Source organism: Ascaphus truei, chromosome 12 (genome assembly GCF_040206685.1).
Source record: "Ascaphus truei isolate aAscTru1 chromosome 12, aAscTru1.hap1, whole genome shotgun sequence".
Classification (NCBI taxonomy): Eukaryota; Metazoa; Chordata; class Amphibia; order Anura; family Ascaphidae; genus Ascaphus; species Ascaphus truei.
In genome coordinates, this window is record NC_134494.1 from 22,240,033 (window position 1) to 22,265,026 (window position 24,994).

Below are 24,994 nucleotides of genomic sequence, written 5' to 3' on the forward strand. Positions count from 1 at the left end.
CTTACAACCCAGGGCCTTGAGACACCCTAAAAGCTTACTTTGTATATTAATGCTGTAACTTTGTTTACAGTTGTCTCACTCCGTTGTAATGCGCTGCAGCATATGTTGGCGTATTTTAAATCACTAATATGTTGATGTAACCCTCTTGCTTCCAGCATGGCCTGCAGTGTGCTGTATATTTATATTGTTGCAGTGCTAGGGATAAATACATTGTTAAAACAAAAAAATATATAGATTTTGTTTACCATTTCCAGTGGGTATTCCCACGTTATCTTCAGCATCACTGTGTTTTACACATTCACACTCTCCTCATGATACTGGTGTTTGTAAAAACAGACAAGAAAGAGCCTGACCACCCGAGTGTGTTTAAACTGGAGTACGAAAGTGTGGCAGAGGCAGCCATCTTAAATAAGACCAGCTATAACACTGCCATGTATTGCGTGTCCCTTGGGAAGTAAACGAGTTGAGCTCTTTGTACGACGACATCTGAACACAATCCCCTTCCAGCCCTGTCACTCCAGATTGCGTCCGGCATTGAGAATAGCGGTTTATTAATAGTTGCAAAACAATTGGCATGTGGACAGACTCCCCTATACAATCAGCACGGTCACTCAGTCTGATTAGTGGACATGGAGGGAAGGTTAACACGGTGACAAGGCCTCGCTGGCATAAAACTAGAATTGCGTTCCTTAACCTGCGTCCATAGAGGGGGGAGCCGCACAGACGCTGAGGCTCGTCTGCGCAATCGGGAGCCATTGCATGAACTAGCCGACGAGCCCGCGTCCGCGATCGGGAGGCGGGGCACCGACGTCACTGGGTCAATAGCCCGCAAACCGCTGACGTCAACGTGACGATGCTTTGCTCTGATTGGGGGTTTTCAGCCGACAGCGCGCTCAGAAACAGGTTGTGCTGTCGGCTGAAAATCCCTGCGCCTCAGCACGCCTGCGGACGCTCGCGGGAGCCCCCTCTCAAGACATCCTCATTGAGGATGACGGGGCTCATCGCGGAGTGTCCGCACGGCTCAGCGCTGCCTGTCCTATGGACGCAGCCTTAGGCTTGAACTGCTGCTCTCCTCAACCTCTAGACGGGTAGGAGGAGCCAGTGGGCGTAAGGGGTGTAGGAATCTGTTCTGAGCGCAAGTGGCAGGGCAGTAGGATGCCCAGCTCATGGTTTTAGCCTAGACCAAGTGCTACTTTGGCACTGTTGCTACATAAAAGGGAGCAGAGGAGTAGTTTGGGTCGCCCCCCTCCCTTGCCAGGGGACAGCAGAGGAGTTGATAGTAACACAGGCCACATGGGACGGGCACCGTGTGTCAGTGGCGCAGACAACTCAAAGCAATGTTTAATATGTCCACAGGGTGTCCCGGCTGGAGCAATGTCACATGGTGCAGTACGTGATCTGTCCTCTGGGTGCCACTGCTGCATATTCCCTACACCGCTCCTGCAGCCGTGAGCAAAGGTGAGATCCCGACCCAGAATTGAGGGATTTGAGCCCCCTCCTGCAGAGGGGGGAGTCGCACAGGGGGGCAGATCAGTTTCGTCAAATACCCCGTCAGTGCTGGGGTCGTTCCCCCCCCCTCTCTAAATCAGCACTGTTGAGTTTGGAGGAATTCCTTGACACATCCAGAGACATTGAAACTATGCAGCCTCTTGATCCCACACAGCTCCTCTCTGCCCACCCTTCCGCAGTGGTTAGAGCACCCGCCTGGCACTGCAAGGAGGGAGGGCGCTTCTTATTTGTGCAGGTAGGCATCTAACCAAAGCTCACCAGACTCCTTCAGAGAGCTGCAGGAAAGAAGCAGTGAGTTAGAGACGCAGGGAGACAAAAGAGGCAATGGTAGGTGGGGGACAGGGCGGAGAGATGGGAGGAAGGAGGGGGACAGGGCGGAGAGATGGGAGGAAGGAGGGGGACAGGGCGGAGAGATGGGAGGAAGGTGGGGGAGAAGCGGGAGGGGGGTAGTGAGTGTTGTTACAGACTGTTACTCACTGCACAATGTCGGCGAACGCCGTGTACAGCGGTTTGGACTGGTAGTCGACGTTGTGTTTCTTGCAGAGCGAGCGGACGAGGGGAGCCACCTTCCAGTAATTGTGCCGCGGCATTGTGGGGAATAAACTGTCAGGAAAGAGAGCACAGGGTGAGAGTGCGCATGGTGAGAGTGCGCGGGGCGAGAGAGAGGGCCGAGAGACAGGGCCGAGAGTGCGCAGGGCGAGAGACAGGGCCAAGTGTGCACAGGGCGAGAGACAGGGCCAAGAGTACGCAGGGCGAGAGACAGAGCCGAGACTGCGCAGGGCGAGAGACAGGGCCGAGAGTGCGCAGGGCGAGAGACAGGGCCGAGAGTGCGCAGGGCGAGAGACAGGGCCGAAAGTGCGCAGGGCGAGAGACAGGGCCGAGAGTGCGCAGGGCGAGAGACAGGGCCGAGAGTGCGCAGGGCGAGAGACAGAGCCGAGAGTGCGCAGGGCGAGAGACAGGGCCGAGAGTGCGCAGGGTGAGAGACAGGGCCGAGACTGCGCAGGGAGAGAGGTTCGAGAGTGTGCAGCACGAGGGACTGAAGGCCGAGAGTGCGCAGGGCGAGAGACAGGGCTGAGAGCGCAGGGTGAGGAGGTAGAGCGCAGACAGACTGCAGGCTGCAGGGGTCCTCCTCTGCTCTCCAGGTCAATTACTCACTGATGTTCGATCTGGAAGTTTAGGTGCCCACTGAACCAGTCATTGAAGAGAGACTGATTCACATTGCATGTCGCCTGGAGCTGGGGGAGAGCGAGTAGGGAGCACTTTTATAATGGGGGAGAGGGAAGTGAGACAGCACTATTATAAGAGGGGCGTGAAAGTGCGCTCTTATAACAAGATGGGAGGAACTAAGCTAGGGAGCCCTTTTATATGTTCTTATGAGAGAGAGGGGAGTGGGTGAGTGAGTGCTCTTATAACAAGTGGGGGGATTGAGACTATTTTATAACGAGACATGAGGAAGTGATAGGGAAGGCTCTTATGGTATAATAGGGCGAGAGGTGCGTGTTTCTATAACACAAGGGGAGTGAGGCGAGTGCTTTCATAACACAAGGAGGGTGAGAGAAGAGGGAGCACTCTTCTAATAGCAGGACAGAGACTATAAAAGAGACCGCAAGTCAAGAGAGCGCACACACCTGTGTAGACAACCACTCCTTGTTCTGATCGTAGTCAATGTTCATCGGAATGTGATTCATCTGCGTGACCCACACAAACCAGTTACTCTCCAGGAACCTGAGACACAAAGACACAAACCAGTTACTCTCCAGGAACCTAAGACACAAACCAGTTACTCTCCAGGAACCTGAGACACAAACCAGTTACTCTCCAGGAACCTGAGACACAAAGACACAAACCAGTTACTCTCCAGGAACCTGAGACACAAAGACACAAACCAGTTACTCTCCAGGAACCTGAGACACAAAGACACAAACCAGTTACTCTCCTGGAACCTGAGACACAAAGACACAAACCAGTTACTCTCCAGGAACCTGAGACACAAAGACACAAACCAGTTACTCTCCAGGAACCTGAGACACAAAGACACAAAACAGTTACTCTCCAGGAACCTGAGACACAAAGAAACAAACCAGTTACTGCCCAGGAACCTAAGACACAAACCAGTTACTCTCCAGGAACCTAAGACACAAACCAGTTACTCTCCAGGAACCTGAGACACAAACCAGTTACTCTCCAGGAACCTGAGACACAAAGACAGAAACCAGTTACTCTCCAGGAACCTGAGACACAAAGACACAAACCAGTTACTCTCCAGGAATCGGAGACACAAAGACACAAACCAGTTACTCTCCAGGAACCTGAGACACAAACCAGTTACTCTCCAGGAACCTGAGACACAAAGAAACAAACCAGTTACTGCCCAGGAACCTAAGACACAAACCAGTTACTCTCCAGGAACCTAAGACACAAACCAGTTACTCTCCAGGAACCTGAGACACAAACCAGTTACTCTCCAGGAACCTGAGACACAAAGACAGAAACCAGTTACTCTCCAGGAACCTGAGACACAAAGACACAAACCAGTTACTCTCCAGGAATCGGAGACACAAAGACACAAACCAGTTACTCTCCAGGAACCTGAGACACAAACCAGTTACTCTCCAGGAACCTGAGACACAAAGACACAAACCAGTTACTCTCCAGGAACCTGAGACACAAAAGACACAACCCAGTTACTCTCCAGGAACCTGAGACACAAACCAGTTACTCTCCAGGAACCTGAGACACAAAGACACAAACCAGTTACTCTCCAGGAACCTGAGACACAAACCAGTTACTCGCCAGGAACCTGAGACACAAACACACAAACCATTTACTCTCCATGAACCTGAGACACAAAGACACAAACCAGTTACTCTCCAGGAACCTGAGATACAAAGACACAAACCAGTTACTCTCCAGGAACCTGAGACACAAAGACACAAACCAGTTACTCTCCAGGAACCTGAGACACAAAGAAACAAGCCAGTTACTGCCCAGGAACCGGAGACACAAACCAGTTACTCTCCAGGAACCTAAGACACAAACCAGTAACTCTCCAGGAACCTGAGACACAAACCGGTTACTCTCCAGGAACCTGAGACACAAAGACACAAACCAGTTACTCTCCAGGAACCTGAGACACAAACCAGATACTCTCTAGGAACCTGAGACACAAAGACACAAACAGTTACTATCCAGGAACCTGAGTCACAAAGACACAAACCAGTTACTCTCTAGGAACCTGAGACACAGAGACACAAACTAGTTACTGTCCAGGAACCTGAGACACAAAGACACACACCAGTTACTGTCCAGGAACCTGTGACACAAACCAGTTACTGTCCAGGAACCTGAGACACAAATCAGTTACTCTCCAGGAACCTGAGACACAAAGACACAAACCAGTTACTCTCCAGGAACCTGAGACACAAACCAGTTACTCTCCAGGAACCTAAGACACAAACCAGTTACTCTCCAGGAACCTGAGACACAAAGACACAAACCAGTTACTCTCCAGGAACCTGAGACACAAACAAGTTACTCTCCAGGAAACTGAGACACAGATAGAAATCAGTTACTCTCCAGGAACCAGACACACAAGGTTACAAACTAGTTACTGTCCAGGAACCTGAGACACAAAGACACAAACCAGTTACTCTCCAGGAACCTGAGGCAAAAGTCACAAACCAGTTACTGCCCAAGAACCTGAGGCAAAAGTCACAAACCAGTTACTGCCCAAGAACCTGAGGCAAAACATTGCAAACCAGTTGCTGCCCAAGAACCTGAGGCAAAATGTCACAAACCAGTTACTGCCCAAGAACCTGAGGCAAAACATCGCAAACCAGTTACTGCCCAAGAACCTGAGGCAAAACATCGCAAACCAGTTACTGCCCAAGAACCAGGAAAACAAGAACACAAACCAGCTGTCCATGAACCTGAGATACAAGAACACAAACCATTTACTCCTCAGGAACCAGAGACAAAAGACCCAGTTACTGTCCATGAACCTGACACAAACCACGGACACAAACCAGTTATTGTCCAGCAACACGAGAAACAACAAGTCTACCATTATTTCTTTCTCTTCCCACACCCCCTCTCTCTAGTCACCTGCCAATCATCTACGCCTCCCCCTCCTTCCCGCCATGTTTCTCGCTTCGAAGGAAGTGCTTACCTGACCAAAAAGAAAAGGAAGAGAGTGCCGCTGATCCCGAGGAGCGGGAAGTAACACAGAGCAAACCTCACGTAGAACGTCACCATCCAGGCCAGGTCCTGCGGGGAGGAGAGCAGAGTCACCAATCCCACCCACGTGACAGCAAGCTCCCACCCACCCAGGTGATAGCCACCCCCATGTACTATCCCACCGTGTCTACTCACCGACCACTGCTTGCGCTGCACGGCGAAGTAGAATATGTACCACTGGAAATAGAGGGGAAGCAGTGCGGGGGGGCCGACTACAGAGAGAGGGAGAGAGAGGGGGAGAGGGAGAGAGAGGGAGAGAGAGGGGGAGAGAGGGGGAGAGGGTCAGCATTATGTACTAATGCTTACCCCGAGATGAGAGACCAGCGGTGCACACCTGGGACACGCGGAGTGGTTGTGCATATTCAGATGTAGCAAAGGTTATTGCAGCCGCTGGGGCATTGTGGCGAATCACGGCCATTGAATCATATGGAAAACATCTGTGTTATTCTGCTTCATCAGCGGGTGTCATAACCTTTGCTACATCTATCTATCTATCTATCTATCTATCTATCCACACACACATATAATTATATATATACACACACACACACATATAATTATATATATACACACACACACACACACACACACATATAATTATATATATACACACACACACACATATAATTATATATATACACACACACACACACACACACACATATAATTATATATATACACACACACACCAAATGGAAATATTACTGTATGCTCATTTGCATGTCTTGGACAGGTCTGCAACCCCGCCTTTCACCATTATCACCCAGCACACAGCACTTTCACTGCAGCAAGGGATTCTGGGAAATGACATGCAAATGAGCACACAGTGCCAATTTTTGCTTCAAAACCATTCAACTTGGTTCCCCTATAGGCTATGTACACACAGATAGATAGGTCATTCCCCTGTACATAACATTTTCTCCGGGTGGATACTCACTCAGAAAGAAGTACTTGTGCTGGTGATTATACGGCATGTATTTCTTCTTCTTGATTCCAAGCTTTGGGGGGGGGGGGGGGAGAGAGAAGAGAGGCACTCAGAAGTTAGGTTACTCCGAGCTAGTATCGTACAATTCTAGGCCCTTCTCTGTCAGAGGAGCAGCAACCCGATCGCTAATACGCTGAGCAAGATATAATGGGGAGATTTCTACCAAAGGTTATGAGCAGCCCTTTATTCTGCACCGTCTGCTCCTGCAATGCCCTCCTAACCTGCCTCTCTACCCGCCTGCAATACCCTTCCTCCTGTTTGACCCCCTGCCCCGACCTTCAGCTCACCTCCACAGAAAGCGTCTTGCCCAGTGCGAAGAAGATGGGGTGCATGTTGATGTCGGGGTCTTTGCGGAAGCAGTTGGGTTTGGCATGATGCTGGAAATGCATGTGATTCCACCAGCTGGCAGGGGCGCCCTGTGCGGGCATCACGGGGGGGAGGAAATAAGAGAGTGGGCATCACATGGGGGAAAATACAGAGAGAGCGGGCATCACAGGGGGGAGGAAATAAGAGAGCGGGCATCACAGGGGGAATACAGAAAGCAGGCATCACAGGGGGGAATACAGAGAGAGCGGGCATCACGGGGGGGAATACAGAGAGAGCGGGCATCACGGGGGGGAATACAGAGAGAGCGGGCATCACAGGGGGGAATACAGAGAGAGCGGGCATCACGGGGGGGAATACAGAGAGAGCGGGCATCACGGGGGGGAATACAGAGAGAGCGGGCATCACAGGGGGGGAATACAGAGAGAGCAGGCATCACTGGGGGGAATACAGAGAGAGCGGGCATCACAGGGGGGGATACAGAGAGAGCGGGCATCACAGGGGGGAATACAGAGAGAGCGGGCATCACAGGGGGGAATACAGAGAGCGGGCATCACGGGGGAATACAGAGAGAGCGGGCATCACGGGGGGGAATACAGAGAGCGGGCATCACAGGGGGGGGGATACAGAGAGAGCGGGCATCACAGGGGGGAATACAGAGAGAGCGGGCATCACAGGGGGGAATACAGAGAGCGGGCATCACAGGGGGGGGGAATACAGAGAGAGCGGGCATCACAGGGGGGAATACAGAGAGAGCGGGCATCACAGGGGGGGAATACAGAGAGCGGGCATCACAGGGGGGGGGAATACAGAGAGAGCGGGCATCACTGGGGGGAATACAGAGAGAGCAGGCATCACAGGGGGGAATACAGAGAGAGCGGGCATCACAGGGGGGAATACAGAGCGAGCGGGCATCACAGGGGGGAATACAGAGAGAGCGGGCATCACAGGGGGGAATACAGAGAGAGCGGGCATCACAGGGGGGAATACAGAGAGAGCGGGCATCACTGGGGGGAATACAGAGAGAGAGCAGGCATCACAGGGGGGAATACAGAGAGAGCGGGCATCACAGGGGGGAATACAGAGCGAGCGGGCATCACAGGGGGGAATACAGAGAGAGCGGGCATCACAGGGGGGGAATACAGAGAGCGGGCATCACAGGGGGGAATACAGAGAGTGGGCATCACAGGGGGGGGGAATACAGAGAGAGCGGGCATCACAGGGGGGAATACAGAGAGAGCGGGCATCACTGGGGGGAATACAGAGAGAGCGGGCATCACAGGGGGGAATACAGAGAGAGCGGGCATCACAGGGGGAATACAGAGAGAGCGGGCATCACAGGGGGGAATACAGAGAGAGCGGGCATCACAGGGGGAATACAGAGCGAGCGGGCATCACAGGGGGGAATACAGAGAGCGCGGGCATCACAGGGGGGAATACAGAGAGCGGGCATCACAGGGGGGGGGAATACAGAGAGAGCAGGCATCACTGGGGGGAATACAGAGAGAGCAGGCATCACAGGGGGGAATACAGAGAGAGCAGGCATCACAGGGGGGAATACAGAGAGAGCGGGCATCACAGGGGGGAATACAGAGAGCGCAAGCATCACAGGGGGGAATACAGAGAGAGCGGGCATCACAGGGGGGAATACAGAGAGAGCGGGCATCACAGGGGGGAATACAGAGAGAGAGCGGGCATCACAGGGGGGAATACAGAGAGAGCGGGCATCACAGGGGGGAATACAGAGCGAGCGGGCATCACAGGGGGAATACAGAGCGAGCGGGCATCACAGGGGGGAATACAGAGAGCGCGGGCATCACAGGGGGGAATACAGAGAGCGGGCATCACAGGGGGGGGGGGAATACAGAGAGAGCAGGCATCACTGGGGGGAATACAGAGAGAGCGGGCATCACAGGGGGGAATACAGAGAGCGGGCATCACAGGGGGGAATACAGAGAGAGCGGGCATCACAGGGGGGAATACAGAGAGAGCGGGCATCACAGGGGGGAATACAGAGAGAGAGCGGGCATCACAGGGGGGAATACAGAGAGAGAGCGGGCATCACAGAGGGGAATACAGAGAGAGCGGGCATCACAGGGGGGGAATACAGAGAGAGCGGGCATCACAGGGGGGGAATACAGAGAGAGCGGGCATCACAGGGGGGGATACAGAGAGAGCGGGCATCACGGGGAATACAGAGAGCGGGTATCACAGGGGGGAATACAGAGAGAGCGGGCATCACAGGGGGGGAAATACAGAGAGAGAGCGGGCATCACAGGGGGGAATACAGAGAGAGCGGGCATCACAGGGGGGAATACAGAGAGAGAGCAGGCATCACAGGGGGGGAATACAGAGAGAGCGGGCATCACAGGGGGGGAATACAGAGAGAGCGGGCATCACAGGGGGGAATACAGAGAGAGAGCGGGCATCACAGAGGGGAATACAGAGAGAGAGCGGGCATCACAGGGGGGGAATACAGAGAGAGAGCGGGCATCACAGGGGGGAATACAGAGAGAGAGCGGGCATCACAGGGAGGGAATACAGAGAGAGCGGGCATCACAGGGGGGAATACAGAGAGAGAGCGGGCATCACAGGGGGGAATACAGAGAGAGAGCGGGCATCACAGGGAGGGAATACAGAGAGAGCGGGCATCACAGGGGGGAATACAGAGAGAGCGTGCATCACAGGGGGGAATACAGAGAGAGCGGGCATCACAGGGGGGGAATACAGAGAGAGCGGGCATCACATGGGGGAATACAGAGAGCGGGCATCACAGGGGGGGGAATACAGAGAGAGCGGGCATCACAGGGGGGAATACAGAGAGAGCGGGCATCACATGGGGGAATACAGAGAGCGGGCATCACGGGGGGGGGAATACAGAGAGAGCGGGCACACAGGGGGGGATACAGAGAGAGCGGGCATCACAGGGGGGGGAATACAGAGAGCGGGCATCACAGGGGGGGGGAAATACAGAGAGAGCGGGCATCACGGGGGAATACAGAGAGCGGGCATCACGGGGGGGGGAATACAGAGAGAGCGGGCATCACGGGGAATACAGAGAGAGCGGGCATCACTGGGGGGGAATACAGAGAGAGCAGGCATCACTGGGGGGAATACAGAGAGAGCGGGCATCACTGGGGGGGAATACAGAGAGAGCGGGCATCACTGGGGGGGAATACAGAGAGAGAGCGGGCATCACAGGGGGCGAATACAGGGAGAGCGGGCATCACAGGGGGGAATACAGAGAGAGCGGGCATCACAGGGGGGAATACAGAGAGAGCGGGCATCACAGGGGGGAATACAGAGAGCGGGCATCACAGGGGGGAATACAGAGAGAGCGGGCATCACAGGGGGGAATACAGAGAGAGCGGGCATCACAGGGGGGGATACAGAGAGAGCGGGCATCACAGGGGGGAATACAGAGAGAGCGGGCATCACAGGGGGGAATACAGAGAGAGCGGGCATCACAGGGGGGGGAATACAGAGAGAGCGGGCATCACAGGGGGGAATACAGAGAGAGCAGGCATCACAGGGGGGGGAATACAGAGAGCGGGCATCACAGGGGGGAATACAGAGAGAGAGCGGGCATCACAGGGGGGGGAATACAGAGAGAGCGGGCATCACAGGGGGGAATACAGAGAGAGCGGGCATCACAGGGGGGAATACAGAGAGAGCGGGCATCACAGGGGGGGGAATACAGAGAGAGCGGGCATCACAGGGGGGAATACAGAGAGCGGGCATCACAGGGGGGAATACAGAGAGAGCGGGCATCACAGGGGGGAATACAGAGAGCGGGCATCACAGGGGGGAATACAGAGAGAGCGGGCATCACAGGGGGGGGAATACAGAGAGCGGGCATCACAGGGGGGAATACAGAGAGAGAGCGGGCATCACAGGGGGGGGAATACAGAGAGAGCGGGCATCACAGGGGGGAATACAGAGAGAGCGGGCATCACAGGGGGGAATACAGAGAGAGCGGGCATCACAGGGGGGAATACAGAGAGAGCGGGCATCACAGGGGGGAATACAGAGAGAGCGGGCATCACAGGGGGGAATACAGAGAGAGCGGGCATCACAGGGGGGGAATACAGAGAGAGCGGGCATCACAGGGGGGAATACAGAGAGAGCGGGCATCACAGGGGGGAATACAGAGAGGGCATCACAGGGGGGAATACAGAGAGAGCGGGCATCACATGGGGGAATACAGAGAGGGCATCACAGGGGGGAATACAGAGAGAGCGGGCATCACAGGGGGGGAATACAGAGGGAGCGGGCATCACAGGGGGGAATACAGAGGGAGCGGGCATCACAGGGGGGGGGAATACAGAGAGCGGGCATCACAGGGGGGGGGGAATACAGAGAGCGGGCATCACAGGGGGGAATACAGAGAGAGCAGGCGTCACAGGGGGGAATACAGAGAGAGAGAGAGCGGGCATCACATGGGGGAATACAGAGAGAGAGAGCGGGCATCACAGGGGGGAATACAGAGAGAGCGGGCATCACAGGGGGGAATACAGAGAGAGCGGGCATCACAGGGGGGAATACAGAGAGAGCGGGCATCACAGGGGGGAATACAGAGAGCGCGGGCATCACATGGGGGAATACAGAGAGGGCATCAGAGGGGGGAATACAGAGAGAGCGGGCATCACAGGGGGGAATACAGAGAGGGCATGACAGGGGGGAATACAGAGAGAGCGGGCATCACATGGGGGGAATACAGAGAGAGAGAGAGAGCGGGCATCACAGGGGGAAATACAGAGAGAGCGGGCATCACAGGGGGGAATACAGAGAGAGAGAGAGCGGGCATCACAGGGGGAAATACAGAGAGAGCGGACATCACAGGGGGGAATACAGAGAGAGAGAGAGAGAGAGCGGGCATCACAGGGGGGGAATACAGAGAGAGCAGGCATCACAGGGGGGAATACAGAGAGAGAGAGAGAGAGAGCGGGCATCACAGGAGGGAATACAGAGAGAGAGAGAGCGGGCATCACAGGGGGGAATACAGAGAGAGCGGGCATCACAGGGGGGAGTACGGAGAGAGAGAGAGAGAGCGGGCATCACAGGGGGGAATACAGAGAGAGAGAGCGGGCATCACAGGGGGGAATACAGAGAGATAGCATCACGGGGGAGTAAATAGTGACAGAGTGGGCATCACAGGAATGCAGGTATATACTGTATAGCAGGTATATAAAGTAGGTGCTAGTATGTAAAGTAGGCATGTACAGTAAGTGCAGTTATATATAATAGGTATATAGTTGCTTGTTACCTTCAGCTGTCCGATCACAAGTTTATGCGCCCAGTGATTCCATTTCGATCGGCTGAAAACCGACAGATGCCCGAAATCATGCTGCAGCCACCCAGCCTGAGCCTGGGAAAGAGAGAGACAGCATGAGAGAGACAGACAGACTGCCCGGGAGTGAGTGCTTGAGAGTGAGGCTGCGTCCATAGACACAGCAGCCGTGCGGAGGCTGAGGAAAAGCGGGTGCTTTCCCTGGCCTTAGTACGCGCGCCGTCCGGGAGCGCCTCTATGGGCGGCCAGTGACGTCACAGAGCTGGTTCGCCCTCATTGGGCGAACCGCTCACGTGACCGGCCTATTGCGCGAGAAATCAGTTTTGCATGATTCCACGCGCACCGCGCGCCCGCACGCTGTATAGACGCGATCACTGCCTTTAGTGGGTGTGATCGCGCAGCGTGCGGACGCGTCCGCGCGGTCTGCGCCCCTGTATGGACGCAGCCTGAGAAAGAGACGCAGCCTGAGACTGAGAGACAGCTGGAGCCTGAGAGACACACAGTCTTAATAAACAGTAATCAGAGATAAAGAGAAAGTATGAGAGTGAGAGAGCGACAGCATAAGGGAGAGTGAGAGGGACTAAAAAGAGACAGCCTGAGAGACAGCATGAGCCTGTGATTAGATATCTTCTAAATAAAGGTCTTTCTTTTCCCCCCGAGCTCCGACCCTAATCAACCTGAGCGTTTTCTTGGATCTAAAAAGGTTTGTGAGGAAATGCACCTCGAATAGATTTTTGGCTATAAAAAAACCACTTGATACTGGGCACATTTTATGATGCTAAAGATAAAGAACATGGTAGCAATTTGATACCATTGATGGAAGACGGTGATCATTGCGCACAAACATCTATTATCTCTGATATTGAGGGGATTGATACTTTTTCAGATCAGGAAACTTTCATCTGAATGTGAGAGAATAATCAGTACTTTGTTTTTTTTTTTATCCCTCGCAGCACAAAGGTAAGTTTGTTGAAACTTTGTATCCTTTGGGACTTAGGAATTTAAATCCTTTATGTGAAAATAAAACAACATATCGTGATAATCTCACCCGAGGAGAAAGGAAAGGAGAGAGTTATCTGAAAACACCAATCCACTATATACAGCTCAACCCCCTTATAACGCTGTGCTTGGGGTACAAAGAATCACATCGCGTTATAAGCGGATCGCGTTAGAAATAATGTGCAATTGTATGCCTTGTACAATAAAGTATTTAAGACACCAATAATCGTGTTGTAAAGTATTCATAAATAGTAAAATTGGGAGCCACCCTTACATCGCGTTATAAACGGATTCGCGTTGTAGCGGATCGCGCTATAATGAGGTTGAGCTGTATTTAGGAAAGTTGTCTGTTTCTTCGCTGTGCATTTGGACACCTCTCAAGATATCAGAACCACATTTTGCATGAAGGTTCCCGGTATCGAGGAGCAGGTTTTTGAATATGTTTGGATACAATTCGCAAAGGATATGATCCCGTCACGCAACCCTCAAGCTAGCACTTCATATTGGTCACTCTGAAACAATTTGCAACGTGAGCAAAAATACAGGAGCAGCCACAGGTCTTGTAGAGCGCGAGATGATTGATTGGGACGAGAGGACAATGTCCCACAAACACCCATTGGAGGCTCTCGATCGAACACTTCAGGAACTCGGAGGCAATTAAACTATTATGGGTGGAGACGTTTTTGCAGGGGATCTCGCGTTAAGAAACGGGAAAAAAATGTAATTATCCATTTACACATCTCAGTATTTTTTGGTTTCTTAGTATTGTAATAAAACAAGCTCATATTAGAAAACAGGCAGGATTATTTTATGGAGGCAAACAGACGTTTTGGGAGATATCTCCTCCTATAAGAAATTAGACAGAGTTCAACCCGGGCAATTTAAAAATACTAGCTGTACCCGACATAACATAACATACGACGAACTAACAGATCTTGTTATTTATTTGATTACCCCATGTATTACTACTGTGAAGCGCTATGTACATTAATGGCGCTATATAAATAAAGACATACAATACAATCTTAAAAGGTTATTAATTAACCATGACTCTTTGTTTTCACCCCTCCCTGTAATGTCTTGCATAAGAGACAGCAACTTCTGCCCGCAGGCCGCATGGACGCCATCACTGCCTTGAGGCAGACTGATCGCGCAGCGTGCGGACGCGTCCGTATGGTCATCCATACCATGGACACAGCCTAACACAGCGCGAGCTTGTGAGACAGCCTGACAGACAGCGTGAGCCTGTGAGACAGCCTGACACAGCGCAAGCTTGTGAGACAGCCTGACACAGACAGCGTGAGCCTGTGAGACAGCCTGATACAGAGACAGCGTGAGCCTGTGAGACAGCCTGACACAGACAGCATGATCCTGTGAGACAGCCTGACACAGACAGCGTGAGCCTGTGAGACAGCCTGACACAGACAGCGTGAGCCTGTGAGACAGCCTGACACAGTGCAAGCTTGTGAGACAGCCTGACACAGAGACAGTGTGAACCTGTGAAACAGCCTGACACAGAGACAGTGTGAACCTGTGAGACAGCCTGATACAGAGACAGGGTGAACCTGTGAGACAGCCTGACACAGAGACAGTGAGCCTGTGAGACAGCCTGACACAGACAGCGTGAGCCTGTGAGACAGCCTGACACAGAGACAGTGAGCCTGTGAGACAGCATGACACAGAGAGACAGCATGAGCCTGTGAGACAGCCTGACACAGAGAGACAGCGTGAGCCTGTGAGACAGCCTGACACAGAGAGACAGCTCTCCCTATATACAGATTGCTGGGCAGCAGCGGTGATACTCTGTAGCTGTAACGTGCCCAGCAGCACAGCGGTGATACTCTGTACCTGTAACGTGCCCCGCAGCACAGCGGTGATACTCTGTACCTGTAACGTGCCCCGCAGCACAGCGGTGATACTCTGTACCTGTAACGTGCCCCGCAGCACAGCGGTGATACTCTGTACCTGTAACGTGCCCAGCAGCACAGCGGTGATACTCTGTACCTGTAACGTGCCCCGCAGCACAGCGGTGATACTCTGTAGCTGTAACGTGCCCCGCAGCACAGCGGTGATACTCTGTACCTGTAACGTGCCCCGCAGCACAGCGGTGATACTCTGTACCTGTAACGTGCCCAGCAGCACAGCGGTGATACTCTGTACCTGTAACGTGCCCCGCAGCACAGCGGTGATACTCTGTACCTGTAACGTGCCCAGCAGCACAGCGGTGATACTCTGTACCTGTAACGTGCCCAGCAGCACAGCGGTGATACTCTGTAGCTGTAACGTGCCCAGCAGCACAGTGGTGATACTCGGTACTCTTTACCTGTAACGTGCCCAGCAGCACAGTGGTGATACTCGGCACTCTTTACCTGTAACGTGCCCAGCAGCACAGTGGTGATCAGGAATGGGATGAGCGAGGTCCCGCAGTAGAAGAGTGTGGCCCAGGCCAGAGCGTCCAGCAGCAGGAGGTGCAGCAGGACGCCCAGGAAGAACAGCTTCTTGGGGCGCAGGAGACCCATCTGCTCGACCGTGGAGCGCAGAGCGCGAAAGTCCTGCACCATCACAGCCTGTGGGGAGAGGACACGTCACTGCCATGTGGGGGGCGCGCAGGACACGTCACTGCCATGTGGGGGGCGCGCAGGACACGTCACTGCCATGTGGGGGGCGCGCAGGACACAAGGAAAAGAAGCGATGCACAGGGACAGGGTCGCGATGCACAGGGACAGGGTCGCGATGCACAGGGACAGGGTCGCGATGCACAGGGTCGCGATACACAGGGTCGCGATGCACAGGGTCGCGATACACAGGGATGGGTTTGTGATGCACAGGGACAGGGCCACGATGCACAGGGTCACGATGCACAGGGACAGGGCCGCTGTGCACAGGGGCAGGGTAGCGATGCACAGGGTCACGATGCACAGGGACGTGATGCACAGGGACAGGGCCGCTGTGCGCTGGGTTCGATGCACAGGGGCGGGGTTGCAATGCGCAGGGGCAGGGTCGCGATGCACAGGGTCACGATGCACAGGGACGCGATGCATAGGGGCAGGGTCGCGATGCACAGGGTCACGATGCACAGGGTCGCGATGCACAGGGGCAGGGTTGCGATGCACAGGGACAGGGTCGCGATGCACAGGGACAGGGTCGCGATGCACAGGGACAGGGTCGCGATGCACAGGGACAGGGTCGCAATGTGCAGGGACGGGGTTGCAATGTGCAGGGACGGGGTTGCAATGCGCAGGGACAGGGCCACGGTGCACAGGGTCGCGATGCACAGGGACGGAGTCACGATGCACAGGGGCAGGGTCGCGATGCACATTGACGGGGTCGCGATGCACAGGGTGTGGTCCCTCACGTCTTTGCTGGGCTCAATGCTGGGCTCCCCCGGGGCCAGCTCTCCGATCAGCAGACACTTCATGTGCTTCTGCACCAGCTCCTTATCGATGTGGAACGCAGTGTATGGATCCTGAGGGGCGGACAGGGACATTGCGGTTATGGAGTCTCCCCGCCGCCCTCGCACACAGTAACGATGGACAGAGACATTGCGGTTATGGAGAGTCCCCCGCCGCCCTCGCACACAGTAACGATGGACAGAGACATTGCGGTTATGGAGTCTCCCCGCCGCCCTCGCACACAGTAACGATGGACAGAGACATTGCGGTTATGGAGAGTCTCCCCGCCGCCCTCGCACACAGTAACGATGGACAGAGACATTGCGGTTATGGAGTCTCCCCGCCGCCCTCGCACACAGTAACGATGGACAGAGACATTGCGGTTATGGAGAGTCTCCCCGCCGCCCTCGCACACAGTAACGATGGACAGAGACATTGCGGTTATGGAGAGTCTCCCCGCCGCCCTCGCACACAGTAACGATGGACAGAGACATTGCGTTATGGAGAGTCTCCCCGCCGCCCTCGCACACAGTAACGATGGACAGAGACATTGCGTTATGGAGAGTCTCCCCGCCGCCCTCGCACACAGTAACGATGGACAGAGACATTGCGGTTATGGAGAGTCTCCCCGCCGCCCTCGCACACAGTAACGATGGACAGAGACATTGCGGTTATGGAGAGTCTCCCCGCCGCCCTCGCACACAGTAACGATGGACAGAGACATTGCGGTTATGGAGAGTCTCCCCGCCGCCCTCGCACACAGTAACGATGGACAGAGACATTGCGTTATGGAGAGTCTCCCCGCCGCCCTCGCACACAGTAACGATGGACAGAGACATTGCGGTTATGGAGAGTCTCCCCGCCGCCCTCGCACACAGTAACGATGGACAGAGACATTGCGGTTATGGAGAGTCCCCCCGCCGCCCTCGCACACAGTAACGATGGACAGAGACATTGCGTTATGGAGAGTCCCCCCGCCGCCCTCGCACACAGTAACGATGGACAGAGACATTGCGGTTATGGAGAGTCCCCCGCCGCCCTCGCACACAGTAACGATGGACAGAGACATTGCGGTTATGGAGAGTCTCCCCGCCGCCCTCGCACACAGTAACGATGGACAGAGACATTGCGGTTATGGAGAGTCTCCCCGCCGCCCTCGCACACAGTAACGATGGACAGAGACATTGCGGTTATGGAGAGTCCCCCGCCGCCCTCGCACACAGTAACGATGGACAGAGACATTGCGGTTATGGAGAGTCTCACCGCCGCCCTCGCACACAGTAACGATGGACAGAGACATTGCGGTTATGGAGTCTCCCCGCCGCCCTCGCACACAGTAACGATGGACAGAGACATTGCGTTATGGAGAGTCCCCCCGCCGCCCTCGCACACAGTAACGATGGACAGAGACATTGCGGTTATGGAGAGTCTCCCCGCCGCCCTCGCACACAGTAACGATGGACAGAGACATTGCGGTTATGGAGAGTCCCCCCGCCGCCCTCGCACACAGTAACGATGGACAGAGACATTGCGGTTATGGAGTCTCCCCGCCGCCCTCGCACACAGTAACGATGGACAGAGACATTGCGTTATGGAGAGTCTCCCCGCCGCCCTCGCACACAGTAACGATGGACAGAGACATTGCGGTTATGGAGTCTCCCCGCCGCCCTCGCACACAGTAACGATGGACAGAGACATTGCGTTATGGAGAGTCCCCCGCCGCCCTCGCACACAGTAACGATGGACAGAGACATTGCGGTTATGGAGAGTCTCCCCGCCGCCCTCGCACACAGTAACGATGGACAGAGACATTGCAGTTATGGAGAGTCCCCCCGCCGCCCTCGCACACAGTAACGATGGACAGAGACATTGCGGTTATGGAGAGTCCCCCGCCGCCCTCGCACACAGTAACGATGGACAGAGACATTGCGTTATGGAGAGTCCCCCGCCGCCCTCGCACACAGTAACGATGGACAGAGACATTGCGGTTATGGAGAGTCTCCCCGCCGCCCTCGCACACAGTAACGATGGACAGAGACATTGCGTTATGGAGAGTCCCCCCGCCGCCCTCGCACACAGTAACGATGGACAGAGACATTGCGGTTATGGAGTCTCCCCGCCGCCCTCGCACACAGTAACGATGGACAGAGACATTGCGGTTATGGAGTCTCCCCGCCGCCCTCGCACACAGTAACGATGGACAGAGACATTGCGTTATGGAGAGTCTCCCCGCCGCCCTCGCACACAGTAACGATGGACAGAGACATTGCGGTTATGGAGAGTCCCCCCGCCGCCCTCGCACACAGTAACGATGGACAGAGACATTGCGTTATGGAGAGTCCCCCGCCGCCCTCGCACACAGTAACGATGGACAGAGACATTGCGGTTATGGAGTCTCCCCGCCGCCCTTGCACACAGTAACGATGGACAGAGACATTGCGTTATGGAGAGTCCCCCCGCCGCCCTCGCACACAGTAACGATGGACAGAGACATTGCGTTATGGAGAGTCTCCCCGCCGCCCTCGCACACAGTAACGATGGACAGAGACATTGCGGTTATGGAGTCTCCCCGCCGCCCTCGCACACAGTAACGATGGACAGAGACATTGCGGTTATGGAGAGTCCCCCCGCCGCCCTCGCACACAGTAACGATGGACAGAGACATTGCGGTTATGGAGAGTCCCCCGCCGCCCTCGCACACAGTAACGATGGACAGAGACATTGCGTTATGGAGAGTCCCCCCGCCGCCCTCGCACACAGTAACGATGGACAGAGACATTGCGTTATGGAGAGTCCCCCGCCGCCCTCGCACACAGTAACGATGGACAGAGACATTGCGGTTATGGAGAGTCTCCCCGCCGCCCTCGCACACAGTAACGATGGACAGAGACATTGCGGTTATGGAGTCTCCCCGCCGCCCTCGCACACAGTAACGATGGACAGAGACATTGCGGTTATGGAGAGTCCCCCGCCGCCCTCGCACACAGTAACGATGGACAGAGACATTGCGGTTATGGAGTCTCCCCGCCGCCCTCGCACACAGTAACGATGGACAGAGACATTGCGGTTATGGAGAGTCCCCCGCCGCCCTCGCACACAGTAACGATGGACAGAGACATTGCGGTTATGGAGTCTCCCCGCCGCCCTCGCACACAGTAACGATGGACAGAGACATTGCGGTTATGGAGAGTCTCCCCGCCGCCCTCGCACACAGTAACGATGGAGAGAGACATTGCGTTATGGAGAGTCCCCCCGCCGCCCTCGCACACAGTAACGATGGACAGAGACATTGCGTTATGGAGAGTCCCCCCGCCGCCCTCGCACACAGTAACGATGGACAGAGACATTGCGGTTATGGAGAGTCCCCGCCGCCCTCGCACACAGTAACGATGGACAGAGACATTGCGGTTATGGAGAGTCCCCCCGCCGCCCTCGCACACAGTAACGATGGACAGAGACATTATTGCGGTTATGGAGTCTCCCCGCCGCCCTCGCACACAGTAACGATGGACAGAGACATTGCAGTTATGGAGTCTCCCCGCCGCCCTCGCACACAGTAACGATGGACAGAGACATTGCGTTATGGAGAGTCTCCCGCCGCCCTCGCACACAGTAACGATGGACAGAGACATTGCGGTTATGGAGTCCCCCCGCCGCCCTCGCACACAGTAACGATGGACAGAGACATTGCGTTATGGAGAGTCTCCCGCCGCCCTCGCACACAGTAACGATGGACAGAGACATTGCGTTATGGAGAGTCCCCCCGCCGCCCTCGCACACAGTAACGATGGACAGAGACATTGCGTTATGGAGAGTCCCCGCCGCCCTCGCACACAGTAACGATGGACAGAGACATTGCGTTATGGAGAGTCCCCCGCCGCCCTCGCACACAGTAACGATGGACAGAGACATTGCGTTATGGAGAGTCTCCCCGCCGCCCTCGCACACAGTAACGATGGACAGAGACATTGCGGTTATGGAGTCTCCCCGCCGCCCTCGCACACAGTAACGATGGACAGAGACATTGCGGTTATGGAGTCTCCCGCCGCCCTCGCACACAGTAACGATGGACAGAGACATTGCGTTATGGAGAGTCTCCCGCCGCCCTCGCACACAGTAACGATGGACAGAGACATTGCGTTATGGAGAGTCTCCCCGCCGCCCTCGCACACAGTAACGATGGAGAGAGACATTGCGTTATGGAGAGTCTCCCCGCCGCCCTCGCACACAGTAACGATGGACAGAGACATTGCGGTTATGGAGTCTCCCCGCCGCCCTCGCACACAGTAACGATGGACAGAGACATTGCGGTTATGGAGAGTCTCCCCGCCGCCCTCGCACACAGTAACGATGGACAGAAGTCGCCTTCTTTCTTCTTCTTCTTCTATTTGGAGGTTAACTCAAGGGCACAACATTTCGGGGTCTAACCCCTTCCTCAGGTGCTGTGCCTCAACATAGTGAAAGAGTGTTACTTGTGGCAGAATTAAGGATCCCCCGACATTCTCCCCAGCCAGCACCTCACTACACTGTGATCAGAACAAACAAGAATCTGAGTACTACCAGGACCCCATCCCCAATTGTTATGGATGTGTGTATAAACACACACATATTTTACACTCCCCCCCCCCCCCTGTATTATACATAATGTTGTAGGAATATTTTCAGTGACAGGCACAGTACAGCTACTTTTTAGCTTTCCAGCAGCCTCCTTGACCAGTGTCTGTAAGGTCCCCCTGCATGCATTGCTGTGGCATGGCATGGGTTAATCTACGCAGCATGCTGTGCGGTAGCTGCTATACAGCCCTGAGCGCCCGCCTCCTCTGGGGGATGAGGATGGGAGGGGGGGGTGAGAGGATGAGAGAGGGGGGGGAGAGGATGTGGGAGGGAAGAGCAGGCAGTGGGACCACAAAGCTGCACCAATCACAGGGGCCGAGTATGTTCAGCCAGAGGTCAGTCTCTGGGAAAGAATCTGTGCATGTAATGCACATGTACACTCTGTGTATATATCATAATGCACAATCTCTCTCTCATAACTGTGTATAACGGTTTGCAACAGCACATATACGGTTTTGTCGGGCACCTCAGAAGATGACATCTCGAGGAGTGCTGATATATATATATATATATAGAATAATAATAATTTAAAAAATATATATATATTTTTTTTTTTTTTTAAGTTATGGTGGGTGAAAAAGGCAACAAAAAACCTCAACCGTATATATATACACACGCACACACACACACGCACACACACACTACATATAACACACACATTTATTTTGCGTATAGCGACCTAGCCCTGTGTGTGTAATACAGATATACAAGCACACAGCAGATGATACTGTACTGCACATGGTCCACACACACATACATAGCGACATATGTAATGGCTGATGGTAGGTGACGGAGGTGGCTGCCTCCCGGGTGAGAGTATCGTTTCTGTGTTGGGGCAGACATACCCCTTTGTCAGTATGTGGGTCTCTCACCATGGCATCCTGCTGGTACGTGCTCAACACACACACACACACACCAGGTTAATCTGCATCATCCCTGTCACCAAGACACCCATGCCCCGGGTGTAGGTGGCACCTCTCAATAAGGGATCATGACCCATGTAAATACTGGTGACCCCCTCTGTGAGTACGTGAGGGGGTCACCATGGAATTCTGTCCCGCACTGTGGCTAATGACCCTTGCCCCCGAGTGTGTGTATAACCCCATAACCCCTCTCTGTATGTGGTCACAGTGACACCCTGCCTCGCGTAGTGGCTAATAACCTGTTACACGTGTGTGTGACCTCTGTATGTGGTCCCTCTAACTGTGGAGCCCTGCTCCTCCGCATAGTGGCTGATGACCTCTGACCCCTGGGTGTGTATATATCCCCCCTGTGTAGGTATGCAGCCCTTTCACCATAACCTCTCTCTGTGGGTATGTGACCCCTTCCTGCGTGACTTCGTGGCCTGCGTAGTGGCTGATAACTTGTGGCCCCTTGGTGTGTACAATCCCTCACTGTAGGCACGTGACCACTCTCTCTGGGTATGCAGCTTCTCACTGTGGTGTCCTGCACCGCATAGCAGCTGTGTGTATAACCCCTCTCTGTGGGTAAGTGGCCCCTCACACTGTGGCACCCTGACCCCACATAGTGGGCGATTACCTCTCACCCCTGAATGTGCGTATAACGCAACTGTGTGGGTATGTGGTCCATTTCACCATGGCATCATGCCCTGCGTAGTGGTTGATGGCCCCTCTGTGGGCACGTGGCTCCTCTCTGTGGGTACACAGCCCATCTCACTGCCGATGAGCTTGACCCGTATGTATAGCCTTTCTCTGGGAGATGGCCCCTTTCACCTTGGCATCCTGCCCTACATTGTGGCTGATGTGACCTGGTCCCTGGGTGTCTGTATAACCCCTTACTGTGAGTACGTGGCCCCTCTCACTGTGGCACCCTGCCCCACGTTGTGAATAACCTCTCTGTAAGTGTGGCCTTTTTTACAGTGGCCCTGCGTAGTAGCTGCCGAACCCTGACCCCTGTATGTGTATAACCCCTCTATGTGGATATGTGGCCCTTTCACTGTGGCATCCTGCCCTGGGTAGTGGCTAATGTCCCCTGACCCCTGTGTGTATAACCCCTCTATGTGGATATGTGGCCCTTTCACTGTGGCATCCTGTCCTGCGTAGTGGCTAATGTCCCCTGACCCCTGTGTGTATAACCCCTCTCTGTGAGCAGGTGGACTCTTACCGTGGCATCCTGCCCCGCATAGTGGCTGATGACCCGTGGCCCCCCTGGGTGTATCCGGCAGAATCGGGTGATGTCATACACCTTTCGGTGAATGACCAGCCAGCGCTCCTCACGGGTGCAGCGGCGCTGAACCTCCTCCCACGTGAAGAGCCTGGGGCCTTCCACCGAGTCCATATCCACACCTGTATATATACTCAGCGCTATACACCCTCTATATACTGCCTATATACCTGCACCATACACCCTCTATATACTGCCTATATACCTGCACCATACACCCTCTATATACTGCCTATATACCTGCACCATACACCCTCTATATACCTGCACCATACACCCTCTATATACTGCCTATATACCTGCACCATACACCCTCTATATACTGCCTATATACCTGCACCATACACCCTCTATATACTGCCTATATACCTGCACCATACACCCTCTATATACTGCCTATATACCTGCACCATACACCCTCTATATACTGCCTATATACCTGCACCATACACTCTCTATATACCTGCACCATACACCCTCTATATACTGCCTATATACCTGCACCATACACCCTCTATATACTGCCTATATACCTGCACCATACCCCCTCTATATACTGCCTATATACCTGCACCATACACTCTCTATATACCTGCACCATACACCCTCTATATACTGCCTATATACCTGCACCATACCCACTCAATATGCTGCCTAAAGTATATACTCAACACCATATCCTTAGTCCTACCCACTTTATTTATACCCCTCTATATACCGCTGTATACGCATCACCATTCATATGCCCAGTGCAGCCCCCACTACATAGAGCACCCGCTATACCCGGCCCTCCCGCTCTCTCTACACCGCAATACAGCAGGAGCTCCTCTCTCGCCGGCCGCCTGCTGTTGTCTGAGGTTCAGCACCAGTTGTGGATGGACTGCGGCCGCGGGCAACGCCCCCTGACGTCACTCCCCGCCGCGCGATTGGACCCCGGCCCAGTTTGTCAAAAATCGCCAGACCTGCGCTGGCCCCGCCCCTTCACCCCGATTGGCTGCGGGGCGAGCCGGTGTGGTGGAGGTAGCCAATCCGAGCTGCTGACCCGTATGTCCCAGTTAATCCGTCAATTACACACGTGTCTGGCGCTTTATTTCTACAACAAGCCGGGCAGTGACAGAGCTGCAAGTAACCCATTCACATCCAGCGGTGTCCCACTAATTAGGCCGCGCTTATAGTGCCGGCGACGGCGACGTCAAGCTACTGTCGCAGGAAAAATCAAATTGAGATGACTTCCAGCGCCGCGCTTACTATGAGCACACGCAATGCATTCTGTTGCCAGCGCTATAAGCGCAGCCAGTGCCGGCGACGCGACCGATGACGTCACTCGTCGCTTTCGCCACTAGCGAAAGTTATACTTCAGTTTTAAGCGAAGTCTCTGGCGACAAGGCCAGTGACGTCACCAAGGGGGGCGGGCAGCGCTCTCTGTTTGGTTTAGAGACAGTCACATGTGGCGACTGTCTC

At 54.4% G+C, this 24,994-nt stretch overlaps 1 protein-coding gene across 2 annotated transcripts; it reads right to left on the minus strand.

Moving 5' to 3' along the window:
- Positions 1-534: 534 nt before the first annotated feature.
- FADS1 (fatty acid desaturase 1) lies at positions 535-24,392 on the minus strand. 2 transcript variants are annotated; one of them, XM_075566962.1, is made up of 13 exons: positions 24,126-24,392; positions 23,474-24,031; positions 16,699-16,809; positions 15,713-15,910; positions 12,321-12,422; positions 7,018-7,146; positions 6,683-6,743; positions 5,881-5,957; positions 5,678-5,775; positions 3,138-3,234; positions 2,665-2,744; positions 1,987-2,112; positions 535-1,784 (listed from the first exon to the last, which is right to left on the minus strand). In XM_075566962.1, the coding sequence occupies exons 2-13, from the start codon at positions 23,645-23,647 to the stop codon at positions 1,733-1,735; spliced, it is 1,305 nt and encodes a 434-aa protein (XP_075423077.1). In that variant the 5' UTR covers positions 23,648-24,031; positions 24,126-24,392; the 3' UTR covers positions 535-1,732. The 2 variants fall into 2 exon arrangements, with proteins under 2 accessions (XP_075423077.1, XP_075423076.1); XM_075566961.1 differs by having other exon boundaries at positions 23,474-24,066.
- Between the last annotated feature and the right edge of the window lie 602 nt (positions 24,393-24,994).